This window comes from Onychostoma macrolepis, chromosome 17 (genome assembly GCF_012432095.1).
Source record: "Onychostoma macrolepis isolate SWU-2019 chromosome 17, ASM1243209v1, whole genome shotgun sequence".
NCBI lineage: Eukaryota > Metazoa > Chordata > Actinopteri > Cypriniformes > Cyprinidae > Onychostoma > Onychostoma macrolepis.
In genome coordinates this window covers 19,855,755-19,873,725 of record NC_081171.1, presented here as the reverse complement: position 1 = coordinate 19,873,725, position 17,971 = coordinate 19,855,755, and the positions used below count along the sequence as shown (strand labels likewise).

The 17,971-nt window shown below is 36.1% G+C and overlaps 1 protein-coding gene across 1 annotated transcript in view; it reads right to left on the bottom strand.

Moving 5' to 3' along the window:
- Positions 1–147: 147 nt before the first annotated feature.
- Positions 148–17,971, bottom strand: part of asap2a (ArfGAP with SH3 domain, ankyrin repeat and PH domain 2a) — a 68,269-nt gene continuing 50,445 nt past the window's right edge. Inside the window, exons 12-28 of the mRNA XM_058750125.1 lie at positions 17,117–17,204; positions 15,232–15,280; positions 14,458–14,624; positions 13,429–13,562; positions 12,870–12,964; positions 12,594–12,783; positions 11,566–11,651; positions 11,225–11,340; positions 10,662–10,729; positions 10,410–10,517; positions 8,731–8,959; positions 7,575–7,721; positions 5,767–5,887; positions 5,299–5,384; positions 5,124–5,203; positions 3,814–3,927; positions 148–2,746 (exon numbers count right to left, since the gene is read on the bottom strand). Of these exons, the coding sequence (XP_058606108.1) occupies positions 2,672–2,746; positions 3,814–3,927; positions 5,124–5,203; positions 5,299–5,384; positions 5,767–5,887; positions 7,575–7,721; positions 8,731–8,959; positions 10,410–10,517; positions 10,662–10,729; positions 11,225–11,340; positions 11,566–11,651; positions 12,594–12,783; positions 12,870–12,964; positions 13,429–13,562; positions 14,458–14,624; positions 15,232–15,280; positions 17,117–17,204 (1,953 nt within the window). The 3' untranslated portion in view covers positions 148–2,671. The remainder of the gene's footprint in view (positions 2,747–3,813; positions 3,928–5,123; positions 5,204–5,298; positions 5,385–5,766; positions 5,888–7,574; positions 7,722–8,730; positions 8,960–10,409; positions 10,518–10,661; positions 10,730–11,224; positions 11,341–11,565; positions 11,652–12,593; positions 12,784–12,869; positions 12,965–13,428; positions 13,563–14,457; positions 14,625–15,231; positions 15,281–17,116; positions 17,205–17,971) is intronic.

The window sequence follows — 17,971 nt, the reverse complement described above, 5'->3', positions numbered from 1 at the left end:
TGCATTTTCATAGCTTTTTTTCCCCCTCGTTTCCACTAGATGACAGTGCTTTCATCCTGTTGAATAATAGGAGTGTTTTTAAACTATTCATGTTTAATAACAAAAACGGCACATTTTTGCTTAAACTACCTAAATAATGCAACACATGATCAAGAAATTCATTTGTAGGTTTTTAATTCCAGTTTTCCCATTTATTTGTACATTGATGCTAATATATAAATATATGCATATATGACGTTTATGGTAAACGGGTGAATAGAGGTTGTTTTCATCTTAGTTAAGTGTACTGTAACAGTCTTCTCTAACAATACGTCAAAACATTATCAGTTTAGCTCTCTGTTTACAATTAAATATGCACAAAGCAAAGTCTACATTTATCTACAATCACAGCTGGCCAGGTGCCGACTGTATACAGTGAGCTGAACATATCCCAGCACTGCCCGAGTTACAGGTCACTCTGGTCCAAGCTCAATCAAGACTAACATGACTGTAATTAAAAGTTACATAACAGACTCTATTAAGTTGCTCTGCAACCACATCAAACACTCATTACACAAAACGCTCTGCTGTGTTACTCCTGCACACAATTACAGATGGATGAGCATTTCAAAGCTTTAGAAAGGATTAAGAGAAGTGTTGTGAGGGAAAATGCCATGAGGGATTTTAATTTCCTCTGGAATACAATTAGAGAGATGCAGAGTTATTACTGGTGCAGGGAACACCCATCTGGCCAACCAAAGCTGGGAGACTCTGGGAACATCCTCCTGGTTGGTGGAAATACATAATTTGTATCTCAAACTGACACCTTGGAATCTGTTAAAAATGACTAGGTTTTGGAGATCTCGAAGTAAAAACACTATTCAATATGTTACTGTTTTGTACACTGAAGAAAGGGAAGAGCATCTTAAAAGGATAGTTCACCCAAAAATGAAAATGCTGTCATTTGCTCACCTTCATATTTCAAACCTTTTTATCTTCCACAGAACCAGCTTGGATGAACCTTTAAAAATGCCAAGGGTGCTTTTTCCCGTAATGACAACAAACCTGTCAAGCTCTTAAAAAAAAAGACAAGTACGACATTGTAAATTTTTGAGCTAAACTGCAAGTTAAAAAATGTTATTTACTCTATCTTCCCCTTTGACCGCAAATCTCATGCAAACTTGCATTTGACTTTGTGACGTTGTGCCAAGTTTAACATCGTTTGTTTATCAAGTTTGGTTCTCATAAAACTGGCTCGGCATGTCTTGACACAGCATATTTAATCTGAATGTGATATGAGAACCACGGAAGATGATTTTCAGTGACTAACAACTTAGTTTTAAATGTAAATTCTGTCATTTATTCTCCCTCATTCCAAACCAGTATTACTTTATGAAACACAAATCTTGAATAATAATCTCATTAAGTTATTTCCATAGGGTCCAATGTTGTTTGGTTCCCACGTTCTTCAAAATATCTTGTGTTCTACAGAATAAATAACTCATACAGGTTTGGAATGACATGAAAGTGATAATTATGTGTCCTTTTTTTTTTTTGGTGAAAAATCCATTTAAATAGTCTCTTCCTCACACAAAGTTATAGTAGCTAATTCATTACATTTGGAATATAGGAAACTAATAGCATGAAGCACTTTCATGGTGCACAACACCCACAGTTCCGGTTACAAAAAGCACTGTTTGAAAGAACATGAGGGTAAATTAAATGATCATATTTTCATTTTTGGTCTATCAATTCAAGAACGAATGAAGCAGTTGATAAATGACAGCGTTCCACAGACCTCTCAAGGCAAATGGCCTGCACACTGAAGGAAGGTCTGCAAAAGATCATTCAAATCAATAAGAGCATCTAAATCAAGAACACAGAAGGACAGCTCCGAATTATAAATATCTATACAGAAATAAAACTCTTTGATGCTCTGTTGCTCTCTCTGGAGGCCACCGAATGTTCATGCAGACTGTCATGCCGCTCATATCTCCCAGCAGGCACAGGGTCAAGATTACTTTCATTCAGTCTCCACGTCCCATGTCCCTCAGCCAGCACAAAGCACTCTTGCGTCTGTCCGATTCTCTATCTCTCTCCTCCACAGTGCACTTGAGATATTTCCCATGCGTGAGCGATGGGAGGCCTATTTATACACTCGGGCAGGTATTGTGAAATGGGGACATTGGAGCAGCTCTCGTAGCATATTCCTGGTTTAGCACCGTTGACAAAGCTCTTTTCCAACCAAGTCCTCAAAAGTCAGTGATTCTCTGATTATCCTTCTGTCTTTCTTTGCCAATCATGGAATGTGGGCATATAAGACCATATTCACGGATCTGTGTACTTCAAAAACAAATGTATGCTGTAGAGCCGTCTATCTAAAAGGAATAAGGATGTGAATGATCTCAGAGTAAAACCTTCATTTTGGTTCATATGTCATTAGAATTGTGGTCATGATAAATTAGGTTAAAAGTGCATTTATTGAATTGTATCTGGTCCAAAAAACAAAAAGCCTAGAAAGCTGTTATATTCCAGAGTCGCTCAAGCCAGGGATTTTGGAAGCTCGGTGAAGACACAAGCCTCACAACTAAGGGGACAACGATGATGATGATGATGGTGGTGGTCAGTGAGGAAACACAGATGAAGAGAAGTGCCGTCATCGGTCCAACTCAGTGTCTATGATCTCTGAACTTCAGTCCATGATGAACTGCACGAATGTAACAGGAAACGCTCCTCTTCTCATGGGCTCTCCCTCAATGTGGCCCAGCTACAAAACAATCAGGAGAAAGTATGTTAGAAACATTCCTCAAACTGTCAGTGCCAATAGCCTTGTGGCACCGCTGCACTACGAGTGTCCTGAGTTCGAATCCCAACTCGAGGACCTTTCCCGATCCCGCCCCCTCTCCCTCTCTCTCCAACTTCACTTAATAAAGGCAAAAATGACAAAAATAAAATCTTTAAAAAAAAATGTGTTTCTCAAACTGCCTATAGTGGTGTGAAAAAACAAATATATATACGGAAAAAAATACAAAAATAAATAAGCTAAAATAGACAAAATGACAAAAAATGACAATGTTCAAAATTAAAAATGAAAATATAAAAAAAAAATCTAATTAAAAATAATAAATAGTGTATTAACTATAAGTATATAAATAATACTAAAATAACACTGAACTTAACTTAAACTTTTTTTTTTTTACACATTTACCGTCTCTATTCAATTTTAATCTAATCTCTAGTCAAGCTAATCTTGTTTCTTAGTGGAAGCTTAGTCTCCATAAAATAAAACTCAACTCGGATATATTTAATCAACACTTGTCAAATATGAAAGCCTTGTGGGCAGTGCGCTGTTGCATTACGGGCATCCCAAGTTTGAATCCCGGCTCAAGGACCTTTCACGATCCCGCCCCACTCTCTCTCTCCCACTTTGCTTCCCGTCATCCCTACACTGTCCTATCATAATTAAGGCAAAAACAGCAAAAAATAAATAAACATTTTTTACAACTGTATTCTTAACAACTGTCAAAAAAAACTGAAATGGAAATGCAGCTTGAACCCACTGAAGCATGTAAATAGCACAGGAACGCAGAGATTTGGGGATTTGGCTGTGCTGCTGATGAGCCTCCGTGGAGAATGAATGACTCGACGCGGCCAGTGGAAATGAAGGCAATTTGGTGGAAAACAAGCAGCTGGTCTGTACTCAGCCAGAGACACTGAACCCTCACTGAGTTTACTTATTAACAACCAGCCAGTCACAAGTGGGGAAATATGGTCAACTAACTTTTCTCTCTGGTTCTCTTGCTCTTAATATTTGAAGGTGGTCAGGACACTCACCCACCACTCATGGTCCTCCTCACCATCCACCACGATCACCTCTCCCTCAGAGAATGTCAGCTCGTCTGGGTTATCAGCCACACAGTTATACATGGCCTTCACACGCTTCGGCCTCTGTTACCACACACCGATCCGGTTTGGAAACAACAACATGTCAGTTAGTGTCTCATACATGCTAAATGTGTTTCATTTGATCATATTTGGATCAGTGGCGTAGCGCAAATCCGTGGGGGCCCCCCCAAGAACCGCAAGGGGTGTTGAGCTGGTGGTCACGTCACAATATATTGTACATATTTACATTTTAAACCATGAAGGCGAATCAACTGATAAAAATATTGTATGACAAGCAACGTGCAAACTTTGCACAAAAGTTATGCAGGTGAACGTATTTCAGTATTTTGTGTTAAACAGGTTGTTTTTTTAAAGTCGGTGCTTGAAATAAAGCTGCTCTTAATTTTCATTGATGACTGCAGAGTTAATTTTAATTATAGGCCTATAATTCAACCTGTTTTTCTCTGGCTATCATCGATACATGATCATCGTTTTTCAATGCAACCCAGCACGAAGAGGTTATCGCGGTTTTACCACAGTGCGTGCCCATCCACTACGCCAGAGGTCCCCAACCACCGGGTCGCGACCCACTACCGGGCCGTGGAAGAATTCCTACCGGGTCGCGAGAAAGTTCTGGGGAAAATGTGTATAGATATGACGCTCTGTTATTTATTGTGCGTAAATGATTTTTCTAATTACTCTTTATTTTCGTTGTATGCGATTGATATCGAGTAGCAATTTGGCGATGGTTAAATTAGTAAATAAAAGATTGCTCTGATCTGTCATAGGGCTTAAATGGATCGCAGTTGATCCGTGATATACGGACCAGGTCCAGACCCCACCGTTCGGCATGTGATTCGCAGATTAATTTGCCAATTTACACGTTCAATCTATTTAAAACCACAAGAAGAAACGAAACAGAACTCAATTCGTTACTTGCGCGCTGTACTCGCACACACCCGAAGCGCACACATGCATAGAGTTTTCTAACGCTGCATTAACAGTGCATATTATCTCAGAGACAAGAGACGAATCTACTTCAACATGTGCTGATAACAGTATAAACGAATAGAGCTGTCTTAAAGACCCTATCCACAACAACATCATCAACCCCCCCAAGATTTTTTTCAAACTGTAACCGGTCCGCGGTGTAAAAAAGGTTGGGGACCCCTGCACTACGCCACTGATTTGGAAGCCATAATGGATGATTTTTTTCACGAATTGACTAGATTCACTATTCTTTGTGTGGTTGTTCATACCAGGTAAGTTTTCCTGGACATGTGTGTAGCAGGCAGAGTTTGACCAGTGGTGTTTTGGGGGCCTCCAGGAACTTCTTTAGCTGTTCCACAAAAACAGGAAGTGACATCACAATTAGCTTTGCATTTTCACAACAACAATGGCCGCTAAGTTTTTATTAAAGAAACATCAACTTACAGTCAGTATGGTTTCTCTGACATCTACCTGGTCTCTCGATGGATCCGGAGCGCATCAGTGTGCTTTTACTGAAGGTTTTGTCCGCGCTGCAACCAACAAAAACAGATGTGAGTGTTGTGTATGTTTCTGGCTACGATATTTAGACTCGGGTCATGCTGGTAACACCATTAGTAATCTGAGTGCCCTACTTGTCTGGTCCTCTGGCACTGTGTGCGTGAATGAGGACTTGAATAGGAATTAATGACCTGGTAAAGCAGCATTTCCCTACAGGCGTTTTCCACCTCTGTGTTCAGATAAGGACACACTCACCTTTTAATAGAGTCAGACTCACCAAACGCTCTACAGAAAGTTCTATGCAAGGACTAGCGGCTAATAGCGGCTATTGTTTTTTTAGGGCAGAACCGTCAGAGTGATTATGTACAGTACACACGTGTGTGCATGCGGTCACGAGTTGTTTAGTATTCTGACCTTGTTGCCCGGTTGATGTTCTGACCAGGAGGCCCCTGTCCGGGTTTGGGTTGTATAGTCAAGGCCTCCATCATACTGCCAGTTTTAGACACAGGATGGGAAGCTCCGCTGGGCACAAGAACTGCACAGAGATCATCAAATAGCTGCCGTTACATTAAAGAGCCTCACAACTAGTAAAACAAGAACTTTTCGCAGACGTTTCAATATTTTTGTGCAACATTATTGGTACCAGGATGCCCACACCTGAATTTCCTTAACCTTACAGTTTTTTTTCTTCATTTTTGGACAAAAAAAAATTTATATTTAAAAAATATTTTTTGTATGTTTAATTAATTACAAATAAAATAATAAATATTATTTTAAAATAACAATATTATTAATATTATTTTTAGTAATATTATTATTTGTAAAATAATAAAACAATATTATGTAATTAATAACATTACATAAAAATATGTATTATATAGTTACAGCTGATTAAATATTGTAGAGATAAACAACATTATTTTCTACATTTACAATACTATAATATATATATATATATATATATATATATATATATATATATATATATATATATATATATATATATATATATATATATATAAAAATACATACTGGACCACAAAACCAGTCATAAGGGTAAATTTTGTAAAATTTAGTTTTGATATATTTACAGTAGGACATTTACAAAATATCTTCATGGAACATGATCTTTACTTAATATCCTAATGATTTCTGGCATTAAAAAAATCTATTATTTTGACCCATACAATGTATTGTTGGCTATTGCTACAAATATACCTGTGCTACTTAAGACTAGTTTTGTGGTCCAGGGTCACATTGAAACTGATAGCCACATTTTGTTTTTGTTTTTTAAAATATGTATATTTTTATAAATTTTAATAAATACTCAGTCTTTATTTTGTTTGGTCTGTGTTGTTTTTAAATGCTGAGAACATGTATGTTTTATTTTTTTACTTTATTTTCAAATAAGAAAACCTAATAAAGTATAAACTTGAATAAAAATACCATCATAATTATATTATTGTTAATTTCTATTTCTTTTATAGGGAAACTATCATTCCTATATTTCTTGATATTTCCAGTTTTCCCCTTTTTTGGCCTATATAAACAAAACATGGTTGTTACATATAAAACATTTTTAAAAATTAAAGATACTGATATTATTGTTGGCTTTAATAGTTTTTATACAGTTGATTAATAGCTGAATAAATATAGCACTGAGCATAACTAGAATAATTTATATTCACTGTAGTAATAATAGAACATTTAAAATATACTGATATTAAATATGCTTGTTGGCTTTTTTAACTTTTAGTTTTAAAACTGTTTTAACATCTCATGTTATTTCAAAGTTTTTGATCCTGAATTGCGAGAACAAAAAGATACATTTGATCATCTACTGATCTGTAATCCCTTAACAGACATGAAATGAATGAAACAGTGCGCTCGGCTTGAATATTTTTTGGGGAAATCAGGCATGGGTCATTAACAGCCTTTCAGCAGTCCAGAATTTCTGAAGCCTGGCACCTGCCATTGGTTCATGAATATTAATATTAACGTGAACGGATAGTTAAGTATGGTCAATTCGCAAAAGACAAAAATGTAATTAATATTCATGCGGTAAGACGCTGCGCCATGCCATGACATTACAAAAAGCTGATCCAAGATCAGTCAAAGAACAATCCGGCCTTAATCTAAATCCAAACACAAAGCACCATGTGAAACAGAATCACTGGCCTGGAGCAAAGCTTCACCCACTCATTCATTTACAGCCAACTCACGGGAAGTGGATGTGCCCCGTAAGGGGGGCGCTGGAGGATGCATGTTGGGGGGGTCAGAGGAAGATCGCTGCCTGCCGGTCAGGTCTAGGGAGCCAGGTTTCCAACCGGGAGAACCCTGAGCCATTCCAGCAAGACCAGACGGCTGAACTGTGGGAAGGAGAGGAGAAGAAAGAGCGACTGCATGTCAGATTCAAAGAGAGTGACTTCAGAATGGTCTACAGGACAGCGCTTTTGTTTACTAGATGACGAGAAAGCTCTGCTATGTCTCTTTTTTCTGACCCTGGAGCTGCTCCAGACCAGCAGTGCTCCATTATGCACCTAATTTCATTAGTGTCTTAAGAATACAGCTCATTGTAAAGTCTGAGGTTTGAGTGAAAAGATCTATGGGACTCTGTTCAAAGTCTCAACAGGGAGAAAAACATCTTGTTCTAACACAGAAATCAGGTCTTTTTAATCCGAGTTCAACTCTGACGGACAAAGTCTCTCGTTCACTGGCATCTAGCTTATGTCATCTTAACAGACCTGTAAAGCCTTCTAAACAGTCCTGAGAGCGTTTGCACGTGACACCTGCTGCTCAGAGCGGCTCCCTGTCCAGAGACTCTGGGAGCGCTCATATAGGTCAGCATCTTCACACGGCCGTTGCCATGGAGCTCTGCAGTGGAACTGGGTGAGGGTGAGGATTCAAGAACAGGTCAAATGAGATTTCTGCCATTTTGAGACCTGACATCTGTGAGGCTAAAAATACAGCAGCATATTGTGGCCTGAATGATAATCATACAGGGTCAAACAGCCTTATTGACTTTATGCATTTATGTAGCATTTGATTAGCTTTTTTGTATATTTAACAAGCAACACGTAACAATTTTCATAAAAAAACATGATCAAATAATATAAATATTATTCAATGAAATAAAAAAATATTTTAAAAATTAAGTTAAGTACTGGAGTTCAAATTTATGCTGTGCATTTTGCATATATTTTATATTAATTAATAATTATATTTAATTTATGCCATCCATTTGGTTACAGCGTTTGGATTTCTTTGTTTTAATTTTTTGTATCTTTAATGTAATGGAAGAGAGGCTGGTCTATTTCTGCCCTCAGCCCTTAATCATTGTTTTTCCTTTCATCGTGAGCGGATTGAAATATGCAGTACCTAAATTTCGGGGGGGCAGAGGTGGAGCAGAGGTGGACAGGGCGACCGATGAGTTGGTGTTGATGATGGTTCCATAGGTCTCGTTGTTGACCAGGTTGGGCACAAACCGCTGCTTGTCTTTGACCATGTCTCGTGCGTCTCGTGCCAGGCTGGCCGGACTGGGCTGAAGGGAATTACTGCCCGGAGTGTAGCAGCTGATGGGCCTCTCGTCCCGCCGGTGAGGACTGGACTATAGACAGAATGTAAACACACTGAATATTCACATCAAATATTTGCAGCGATTTTGCAGACCATACAAAAAAAATGATTATTGAGATTATTATAATGCACTATTTATTTGGTCAATTTAATATTTGGTCAGTCGCAAAATCACTGAATCACTGCATTTTGAACCAATGAATCAGTTCAAATGGTCCAAATGAACAGACTGAAAAATATATATTTCGCTGTAGCACTTTATTTTACAGTCCTGTTCCTCATGCACATACTATATACTTATTATAGTAATTACAATAACTAGATACTAACCCTGAACCTACCCCTAAACCTAACCCTAACCCATAGTTACCTTACATTACCAGTACTTTAAGTAAGTACACTGTAAGTACATGTTGTAAGTACACGCACCGTAATATAAAGTGCAACCCATTTCGCTTTGTCTCTTTAAATATTTTTGTTTTATTTTCATTTGAATTTGAAGTATAAATTAAATCCACATTCAAAAAAAAAAAAAAAAAAACAGGAATAGCAAAGTGGTTACTGGTTAAGTGAACTGATTGAAAACTGATTTGTTTACATTGCTCTATATTACAATCTCTTATTAGATTAGTGTATATAAATGAAAATAATAAAATATAATACTTTTCTTGTTTTAATTTACCCAAAAACATTTTTGAAAACATGCTTTGATTATTTTTAACTTGTTTTTTTTCTATATTTATAATCCACCCTGATTTTAAAAGTAATGCATTACAATTTTGCGTTACTCCCTAAAAAAGTAACTAATTACGTTACTTATTTACGTTTTATGGAAACTAATGTTACATTACTTTTGCGTTACTTTTGTATTACTTTTTGAATCTGGGTTGGGATTGCTTTGTTTTTAATATAAAAAGTACTATTTTTGGAAATGCCCTTTCACACCAAAAGAGAAATGAATATATGATTAAATACATCAAGGATTTTTGCTTACATTTAATTATTGCAGGTTTGTGTCATATTCTGAGTTTGCATTTCACTTTGAAGTTTTTATTCATTTTGAGAAATACTGAATCTGTTTTTGTGCAAGTGAGATGAGTAAATTAAGTCACATTTAGTCTTGAACTACAGTAAGCATCATGTTTACCCAACACTTTTCTCAACATGGAGACATGACATTTTCTTGTAAATTCAAAATGCGTTACTTTACTAGTTACTTGAAAAAAGTAATCTGATTACATAACTCGCGTTATCCCCAACACTGGCTACAATAACGGTTTAATTTAAAACTCTTTTAAATTAATACATCGTTATTATGTGTTAAATATTACTAAATATCTACACACACTAGATTAAGCATAATCTATAAGTAAATATCTGCATATTTTATTAAATATCTACACACACACACAGTAGTCATAAGGCATAATCTAATGCAACCAAGACATTTGATTCTCTGAAGTCTCTAAGTTCTTCCTCACCTTCTCATCCAGATCTTCATCACTCTCGTCCAGGTCTTCATGCTGAAGTCTCCACTCGTACTCCACATGCACATGAGCGTTGAACTTCCCTGCAAGTGCCTGGTTCAGCTAACAGACCAACACATATCATAAACCAACAGTTCTTAGCAACTAGGCCAGTTATCGCTCATAATAATCCACAAGGATGTTGTGTATATATATATATATATATATATATATATATATATACAACATGTATATATGACGGCTCACCAGTTCCTCACACTGCAGGTGTTTGAGTCTCCTGGCGATGTCAAGCGGCGTCTCACCAGCCTCATTAGCTAAACACACACAGAAACACAGAATACATTGGTTTGATACATTTTATAAGCCTGGAAGGATAAGAACGTCCTTCACATTTTCCCACTACATTCTGTACTCTTGGCTTCCTGTATTGGATTTTATTTTACAGACAAGACAAAGCCAAGTCTATCCAGACAGCGTGCTCACAATAGACGCTGGCAGGGATCTAAGAGAGGAGATTCCCTGGCACAGATTCACCCTCCCACATACAACCGCTAGGCCACATATGGCTGTGTTATCTTTACTTCCCATTGTTGGTGGACAGATTGTTAATAACAGGACAACAACAGAATTACAAACCCTCTCCAATCACCACACTAACTTCTCCCAGCAGTCAAAATAAGAACATGGTGTGAGAACATCCACCCGACAAAACAAGGAGTCTCTGAATCCTTAAAGACATCATGAAAGGGATCCCGTCGAAATGTCACACCCAAACTTCCTGTTTCAACGGGAATTTATTTGCGGCATACCAATGTCAATAGAGGCTTTTCCTCTCAGCAGCAGTTTGAGACACTCGCTGTTGTCCGTCAGGCAGCAGTAATGCAGCGCTGTGCTTCCTTTAGCCGTTTGCTTATCCAGGTTTAAACTGCGGGGACAAACAAACACAATTTTGCCTATTTAGAAAACACTCGATCTCAATATTCCATTCCAGCCACAGCTCTATAACCTTCAAAACCAGCACTTTTAAATAGCTCTGGTCAAAAAAGTCGTTCATTCAGATTTATTTGTGGGGGAGCATTGGTCAGCAAACAAGGGAAATAAACTTGGGAAAGGTGTTTATCCACCCTCCGCTCAGCTGTCTGGGTCTTGCCTGTTCTGGGTGAGGAAGTCGACGATGTGAAGGGAGGTTCTGTCCACCAGTCTCACGGCCAGATGAAGGGCTGTCTCACCTTGTTCCTACCACAGCAAACCAAACAAGAAACAAACAAACAACATATTTAGACTGTTACTGTTTGGGTTTGAACGGACCATGATATTTTGGACATATCGTATGTGGATTAGCCATGAGTACACAACACCACGTAACCTTTCTCGGAAATGTTGTCTGTTCAGTTTCATGTCATGTATTCATGTGAAACTAAAATGTTTATTACACTCAAAAGCACACAAATTTTCTGCACAAAAAATACTGATAGTATGGTAACCAAAGTTTTCTATGAAATATCAATAAATTCATAATTAATAAATAAGGGATCAGATTCAAACAGTGTGTTATTATTTTTAATGCTTAATGGTTTAATTTGAATGCCAAAATAGAAACTAAATCCACATTAAACTAAACAAAAGGATAAATATCTACTGTGATTGCATAATAAATCTGTAAGGCATCACATTAAAGTAGCGTTTTTAAATAATAAAAATATTTAATTACTTTATTTGAATTTCATTTAATGTGTGTATGTGTTTATATAAAATACTTAATAAATAATTAAATAACTAAATAATATAGAAGTATTTGCACTTGAACTTCATTTTAAAGTAAAAATCTACATTTACCATAAAATATATATCTTCTTTCCTTGTGGTTTATATATATATAAAGTTAATGTGGATTCATTTTTTACTTTTAAATAAAATTGTATTATATAATTATTTATTTTTATAAATATATTAATTATAAATATATTTTTATAAATATAATTATATAATACATGTATTTATTTATGAAGTTCAAATAAAATAAATAATTTATTATCGTGTTTTTAACAATTATTATTAATACTACTATTAATAATAATATTAATAAATGATTATTATTTGAACATCACTTAAAAGTATATTAAATCCACAGCTGAATAAATCCTATCCAATCCAAGTTGAGATGGGAAAAACACTCACATGGCCATTGGCCAGAGGAATGGGCTCCATTAGGTCCACACCCTCAGCGTAGACCTGGATGAGAGAGAAAATGTCCCGGGCCTTCACAGCGTCACAGAGCGTGTGCAGTTTGGACAGTACGTCTGGACACTTCTTACGAGCAAAGCGCTTCTCAGTGTATTTAGCCATGATGAAGTCTTTCCTCGCCTGCCTGTGCCATTACAGGGAATTAAATAAGTATAATGATACAATATAAATTTGTATAATGATATAAAGTAATGACAAATCTTGGCTTACATGTCACTGGTCGGATTTGGTTTTATTACATCTTCTGCTGTCAGACAAGCTTCCATGATCTCATTAAACCCAGCATTCCCCACGTTCTTGGCCAGCTAAACACCACAACACAAACACATGCATAAAATCAACAGTGGTGCAAAACTAATTGCATTTCGCAACTCTAAAGTACCAACAAATAGACTTAACGCATTTATTTAGGGTCCATTTGATCTGTTTTGCTACTTCATAATATCCCAATCAGCCTAACAATGTATCTTGGCATTCAATCAGAGACGCAAGCATTTCTCACTGTGGCTAACAGTTCTGCAGTCTTGTGTAATTGCTTTAATGATCCTAAATTGCTGGCCAAAAGCGCTTTGGTCTGAAATCATGCGTGTGGAATGGCTCCCAAAGAGCCCAAGTGATTTGAGCAAACCCTATAAAAATTTCAAGCATGAAGGCTGAATCAAAAGAATCCAGTGCAAACCAAATAAATAAACCCAATACGAGGCTTACAGCAGCAGTGCTGGGGAATCTGTGGAGATGCACTCTGTGAAATCAAAGATCAAACACTAACCAAGAGCTCTGAGGTGCTGAGAACATCTAGTGTTAGTGACTGGATTCTGGAGTAGTGAACGCCCAGCTCTCGGTGGATCCCTGAACACTCGATGCACGTCAGGATGCCCAGGTTGGTGGAGAGCCACGTGGGGCCTGAGGGAGAATGAGAGAAGAAAAAAAAAATAAAAATGCTTGAACAGCTTTAACAGAGGCTGTCAATCAAGAACGTGTGACATTTTACAAAAGATGAAACAGCTTGTCCCCGTTCCCACAATGCATGACAAGTAGAGTTTTATGATCAATTATGCAGATCGCTGGAGCTAGCAGTTAACACATATGCTCTAAAATCTGAATCGAGCTTGAAAACGTTTCTTGATCCTAAAAAATATTTTGGGAAGAAGTAAATAATTTGTAATGAATGTTATTGGTATTGTCACTATCGTATTTTACAAATTCATTACATTACATAATTATTTCATTGATGTATTCATTAATATTTTATTATTTAATAATAATAAATTATAATTTCATTACACTGAACAAATTATATAATAATAATAATAATAATTATTATTATTATTATAATAACTATTTTAAATATTATTGTATCGTATTGTAGATTTAAGAAATTCATTATTAATAATAATATATTACAATACTATTTTACAAATTCATTGAATTATATTTCATTGATGTAATTATTATTATTACTACATTTTATTATTTTTATTTTGTATTATTTTTATCATTATTTGATGATGATGATTATTATTATTATTATTATTATTATTGTAAAAGATTATATTTAACAAATACAAATTCATTATTATTATTATTATTATGAAGTTTTCGCATGCTGTTGTTTTCTTGTCAATCAACAAGTACCTGACTGGTCCAAACAGAGCAGCCTATGCAAATTCAATCCTTTTAACAGAGTTCCTTTACTACCAGTTTCCACTTTGTTCTTCCTGTGAGCTCATTCAAAACAGCCCCCCCTCCATCTTTCTTTCTCCACTTCCTTCTTCCTGTCGGGTTCCAGGTCACTCACCGGGAGCTCCGCAGTCACAGCAGACGTCGTTACCCGCCATCCGCTTGACCTCACCCAGGATGGCCTTGGTCAGCTCCTGCACAATGTTGTTCTCGCCAACATGCTGGTCACCCTTAAAGGCGTTGTTGAGTGCCTCCTCCTTGCTGTTCTGCAGCACTGAGATCCATCTGAGAAGAGAAGAGACGCATAGAGATCACGAGGATTCTACTTACAGTAAAAGCTTTTAGAGCATTGTGGGGAATCAAGGCTGGGGAAGATACTTTGAAACTGTAGCGACTCAATTTAAACTAGTTCAACTACAGTCTCAAAACAGCAGTTCACTACACTATAAGCAAATAGTAAAAAGTAGATAACTATGTTAAAGTTAAGGGGGAAGCATTTTTATCAATGATTAATGATTATAAACTTAATATATAAATACAGATAATTTTATACAAAAAAAAAACAAAAAACAGAAGAATAATTATTTATTTTACTACAAAAAAAAATAATAAAAAAAAGAAGTGTGCTTTGCAAGCAGTTCAAGGAACACAAATGATGATTCAAATGATTGAATCATTTTTTGAACCAGATTAAATGAATCAGATTTTTCCAAGTCTAGTTTGATGACTGTCCAGCCCTCAGTTGTCTTACTTGTTGGTGAAAAACAGCTAATTACTGGAAGAGCTTCAGTATTTTGGTACTTTCAGTTAGTTATTCCCTAAAACTGCAGGGAATGTCCCTATGACAAGTTTCCTCAAAACGGAGCAGGGACACACAGACAAACACACTTACATTTGACATTCTGGCTCATCCTCTGCCTGGAAATGATACGTTCTGTCATCTAAGAGCGAAAGAAGAACAAAAAGACTTTGTTAGAAGAAAGCACAAATAGACCTTGGAGAAAACAAGAAAACGTTTGACAATAATAGATCTGTTTAGAACCCTATATTTTGTCCATCCCTATATTACTGTGCCCATCATACATTGATGTGCAGCCTGTGAAATCTGCAGACTGCATATGACTTTTAGCAACTAGAGTCGACTTGTTCAGACTGCAAATCAAAACAAAAGCTGTGTAGTGTTTTCTAGCCTTGAGTAATGATCCCTTTTCACATGGATTTGTACCAAAAAAAAAAACAGACATGGCCCAAATACTGTTACATTTTTGTCGCAAAATTTCCTACGTTACCTGACGCACTATATATAGAGCTTTGTATTAAATGTTGTCACGGGCCTTTTCAGTTGTCCTGGCAACCACTGTTGGAGAGTAACTAGCTATATGTAAAGGCATTACGTAATTTAATTACAAATTAAATGTAACTGTAATTTGTTACAGTTACTGAGAAAAATGTGCAATTAAATTTAGTTACTTTGTTAACAATTACAAAGGGGATTACATCTGAATATTTTCTTTTTGTAAAGATTTATTAATGGCTTTTTTTGCCTTTATTTTGATAGGATAGTAGCTAGACAGGAAAGGAGGTGGGAGAGAGAGAGAGAGGGGGCACAGTCTGGTTTTGTGGTGGCTATGCTTTAAAATTAAATTATTATCATGATTATTATTGTGATGAAGGATTTTGAGAGTCTGATAATAATCAGTGTTAAGTACTTCTGTAAGGTTAACCCTGCCTGGTTTAAATTTTTTAAAATTATTAACAATTGAAACAATCATTAGAAATTAAGCAAAGTAATTAAATGTGATCAGTTACGTTGCTTTAATAAAATATTATTATTACATTTTTAATAACTTGTAAACTGTAACCTAGGTTACATTTCCAAAGTAACCTTCCCAAAACTGCTCCAACTTAACTTGCTTTTATAACATTCAGAATTTGTCTTACGAAACTTGCTACAAAATCTTGTGGGCAAAATAATAATTAGTTATTTTAATTATTATTATTATTATTATTATACACAATAACACCACTGATAGTCTGATGAATAAAGTTGTGCTGGTTAATGGAGAGGAAAACTAGAGTGACACTGTGACAATTCATTTGGAATGAAGAAGACTGGAAAAAAAAAAAAAACATAAGAGGATGGGACTGGCAAGATAAGCTCAAAAACTCCCACTCATGGAGGGACACATAAAACTGAACTTGTTTTTCTCTCTGGCATTAGTTTCCTGTGGTTAGATGAGATGTTAACGGAAGCACAGGGACATGGGAGAAAATCCCTCAGCCAGGGCCAGTGTTTCCTCAGCCACTACTTCCTCATAGATAACAACAACAACACTGTTACTTTGTAGCCTTGAATGTTACATCGAAACTCTACAAGCCACAGAGCTGCAAGACTCCATACTATATTGTGTTGGGGAATTTGCCTCCTACAAGCGCTCCAATTACGCAGTATATAAACAAATTAATAATTAATGTCTGATAAAACAAATACAACATATAAATGATTATATACATAAATGTTTTTTTGGTTTTTTTACCAATTTATTCATTTTAATTATCTTTTTCAGATAATTAAAAGATCAAAAATAGACTTTCAGTTGGTTGATTAGAATCTCTTAATATAAACCTCAAAACAACTTAATTCTCCTACTATTTTCTCTAACATTCTTGCCCTCAATGTTCTCAGTTACGTCTTTAGCAGCCAAGCTTTAATTAAGTTTTACAGAGCTCCCATATCAGATTTATAAATGAAGTAACGGTGACGGGTGTAACCATACGGGAGATGAGGTCAAAACTTTTCTTCTCCTCTGGGTTGTGCTTCACTTGACAGGTGAGAAGATTGAGTTTGGCAGGAGGTCTGTTAGCCTGAGACACAGAGAGAGGAGAGAAGAGGAAAAGAGAGAGAGAGAGCGCAACAGTTACACTCATCTCAACATACAAGCCTAATACTTAGAAAGAACATGTACAGGTCGTATTTCTTTCTGTTTTTGAGTTTACTGAGTTTAATTTACACTGACAATTCTCTTTAAAATTTGTATTGCAGCATTTATTTTAACACAGAAAAATTACTTTTATAGTAATGAAGATCTAACAAGAATAGTTACATGGAAATCATGTATCAAAAAAAAAAAAAACCCTAATGGTCCTAAAACAGATCCCAAAACACTTTTATAAATTCCTTAATAAATGTTGCATTGAGAAATTGAGAATCAGCCACAGCAAGAACGTCTTAAAGTTTCACAATCAGACCACAGGCTGATACTGATGTGCTCAAGCACAAGGTGTACAAAAGCAGCTACTGAATTGTTCTTTTTTTTCTACACTTCCTGTTATCCTCTCACTAGTTGTCTTGGTGACAAGGAAAGTTTTCAGATCTGAACAACACTGAGGCCAAAGGAAATGCCTCTGGAAAAGACAGTAAAATGACTAATGATGTCCACTGAGGGGCTCGGGTTGAAGGCTGAAAGCCTACTGAATTAGCACTGCACTAATGAGGAAACTGCATGATTTATCAAAGATAAGTATATCGCAGGTGCTGTGGCTGGTCCCCTTTTAATTAATTTATTTATTTACTATTTTTAAATCACCATTTTAGCCTTCACAAGTTCACTTAAATGCACTTACGGTGTGGC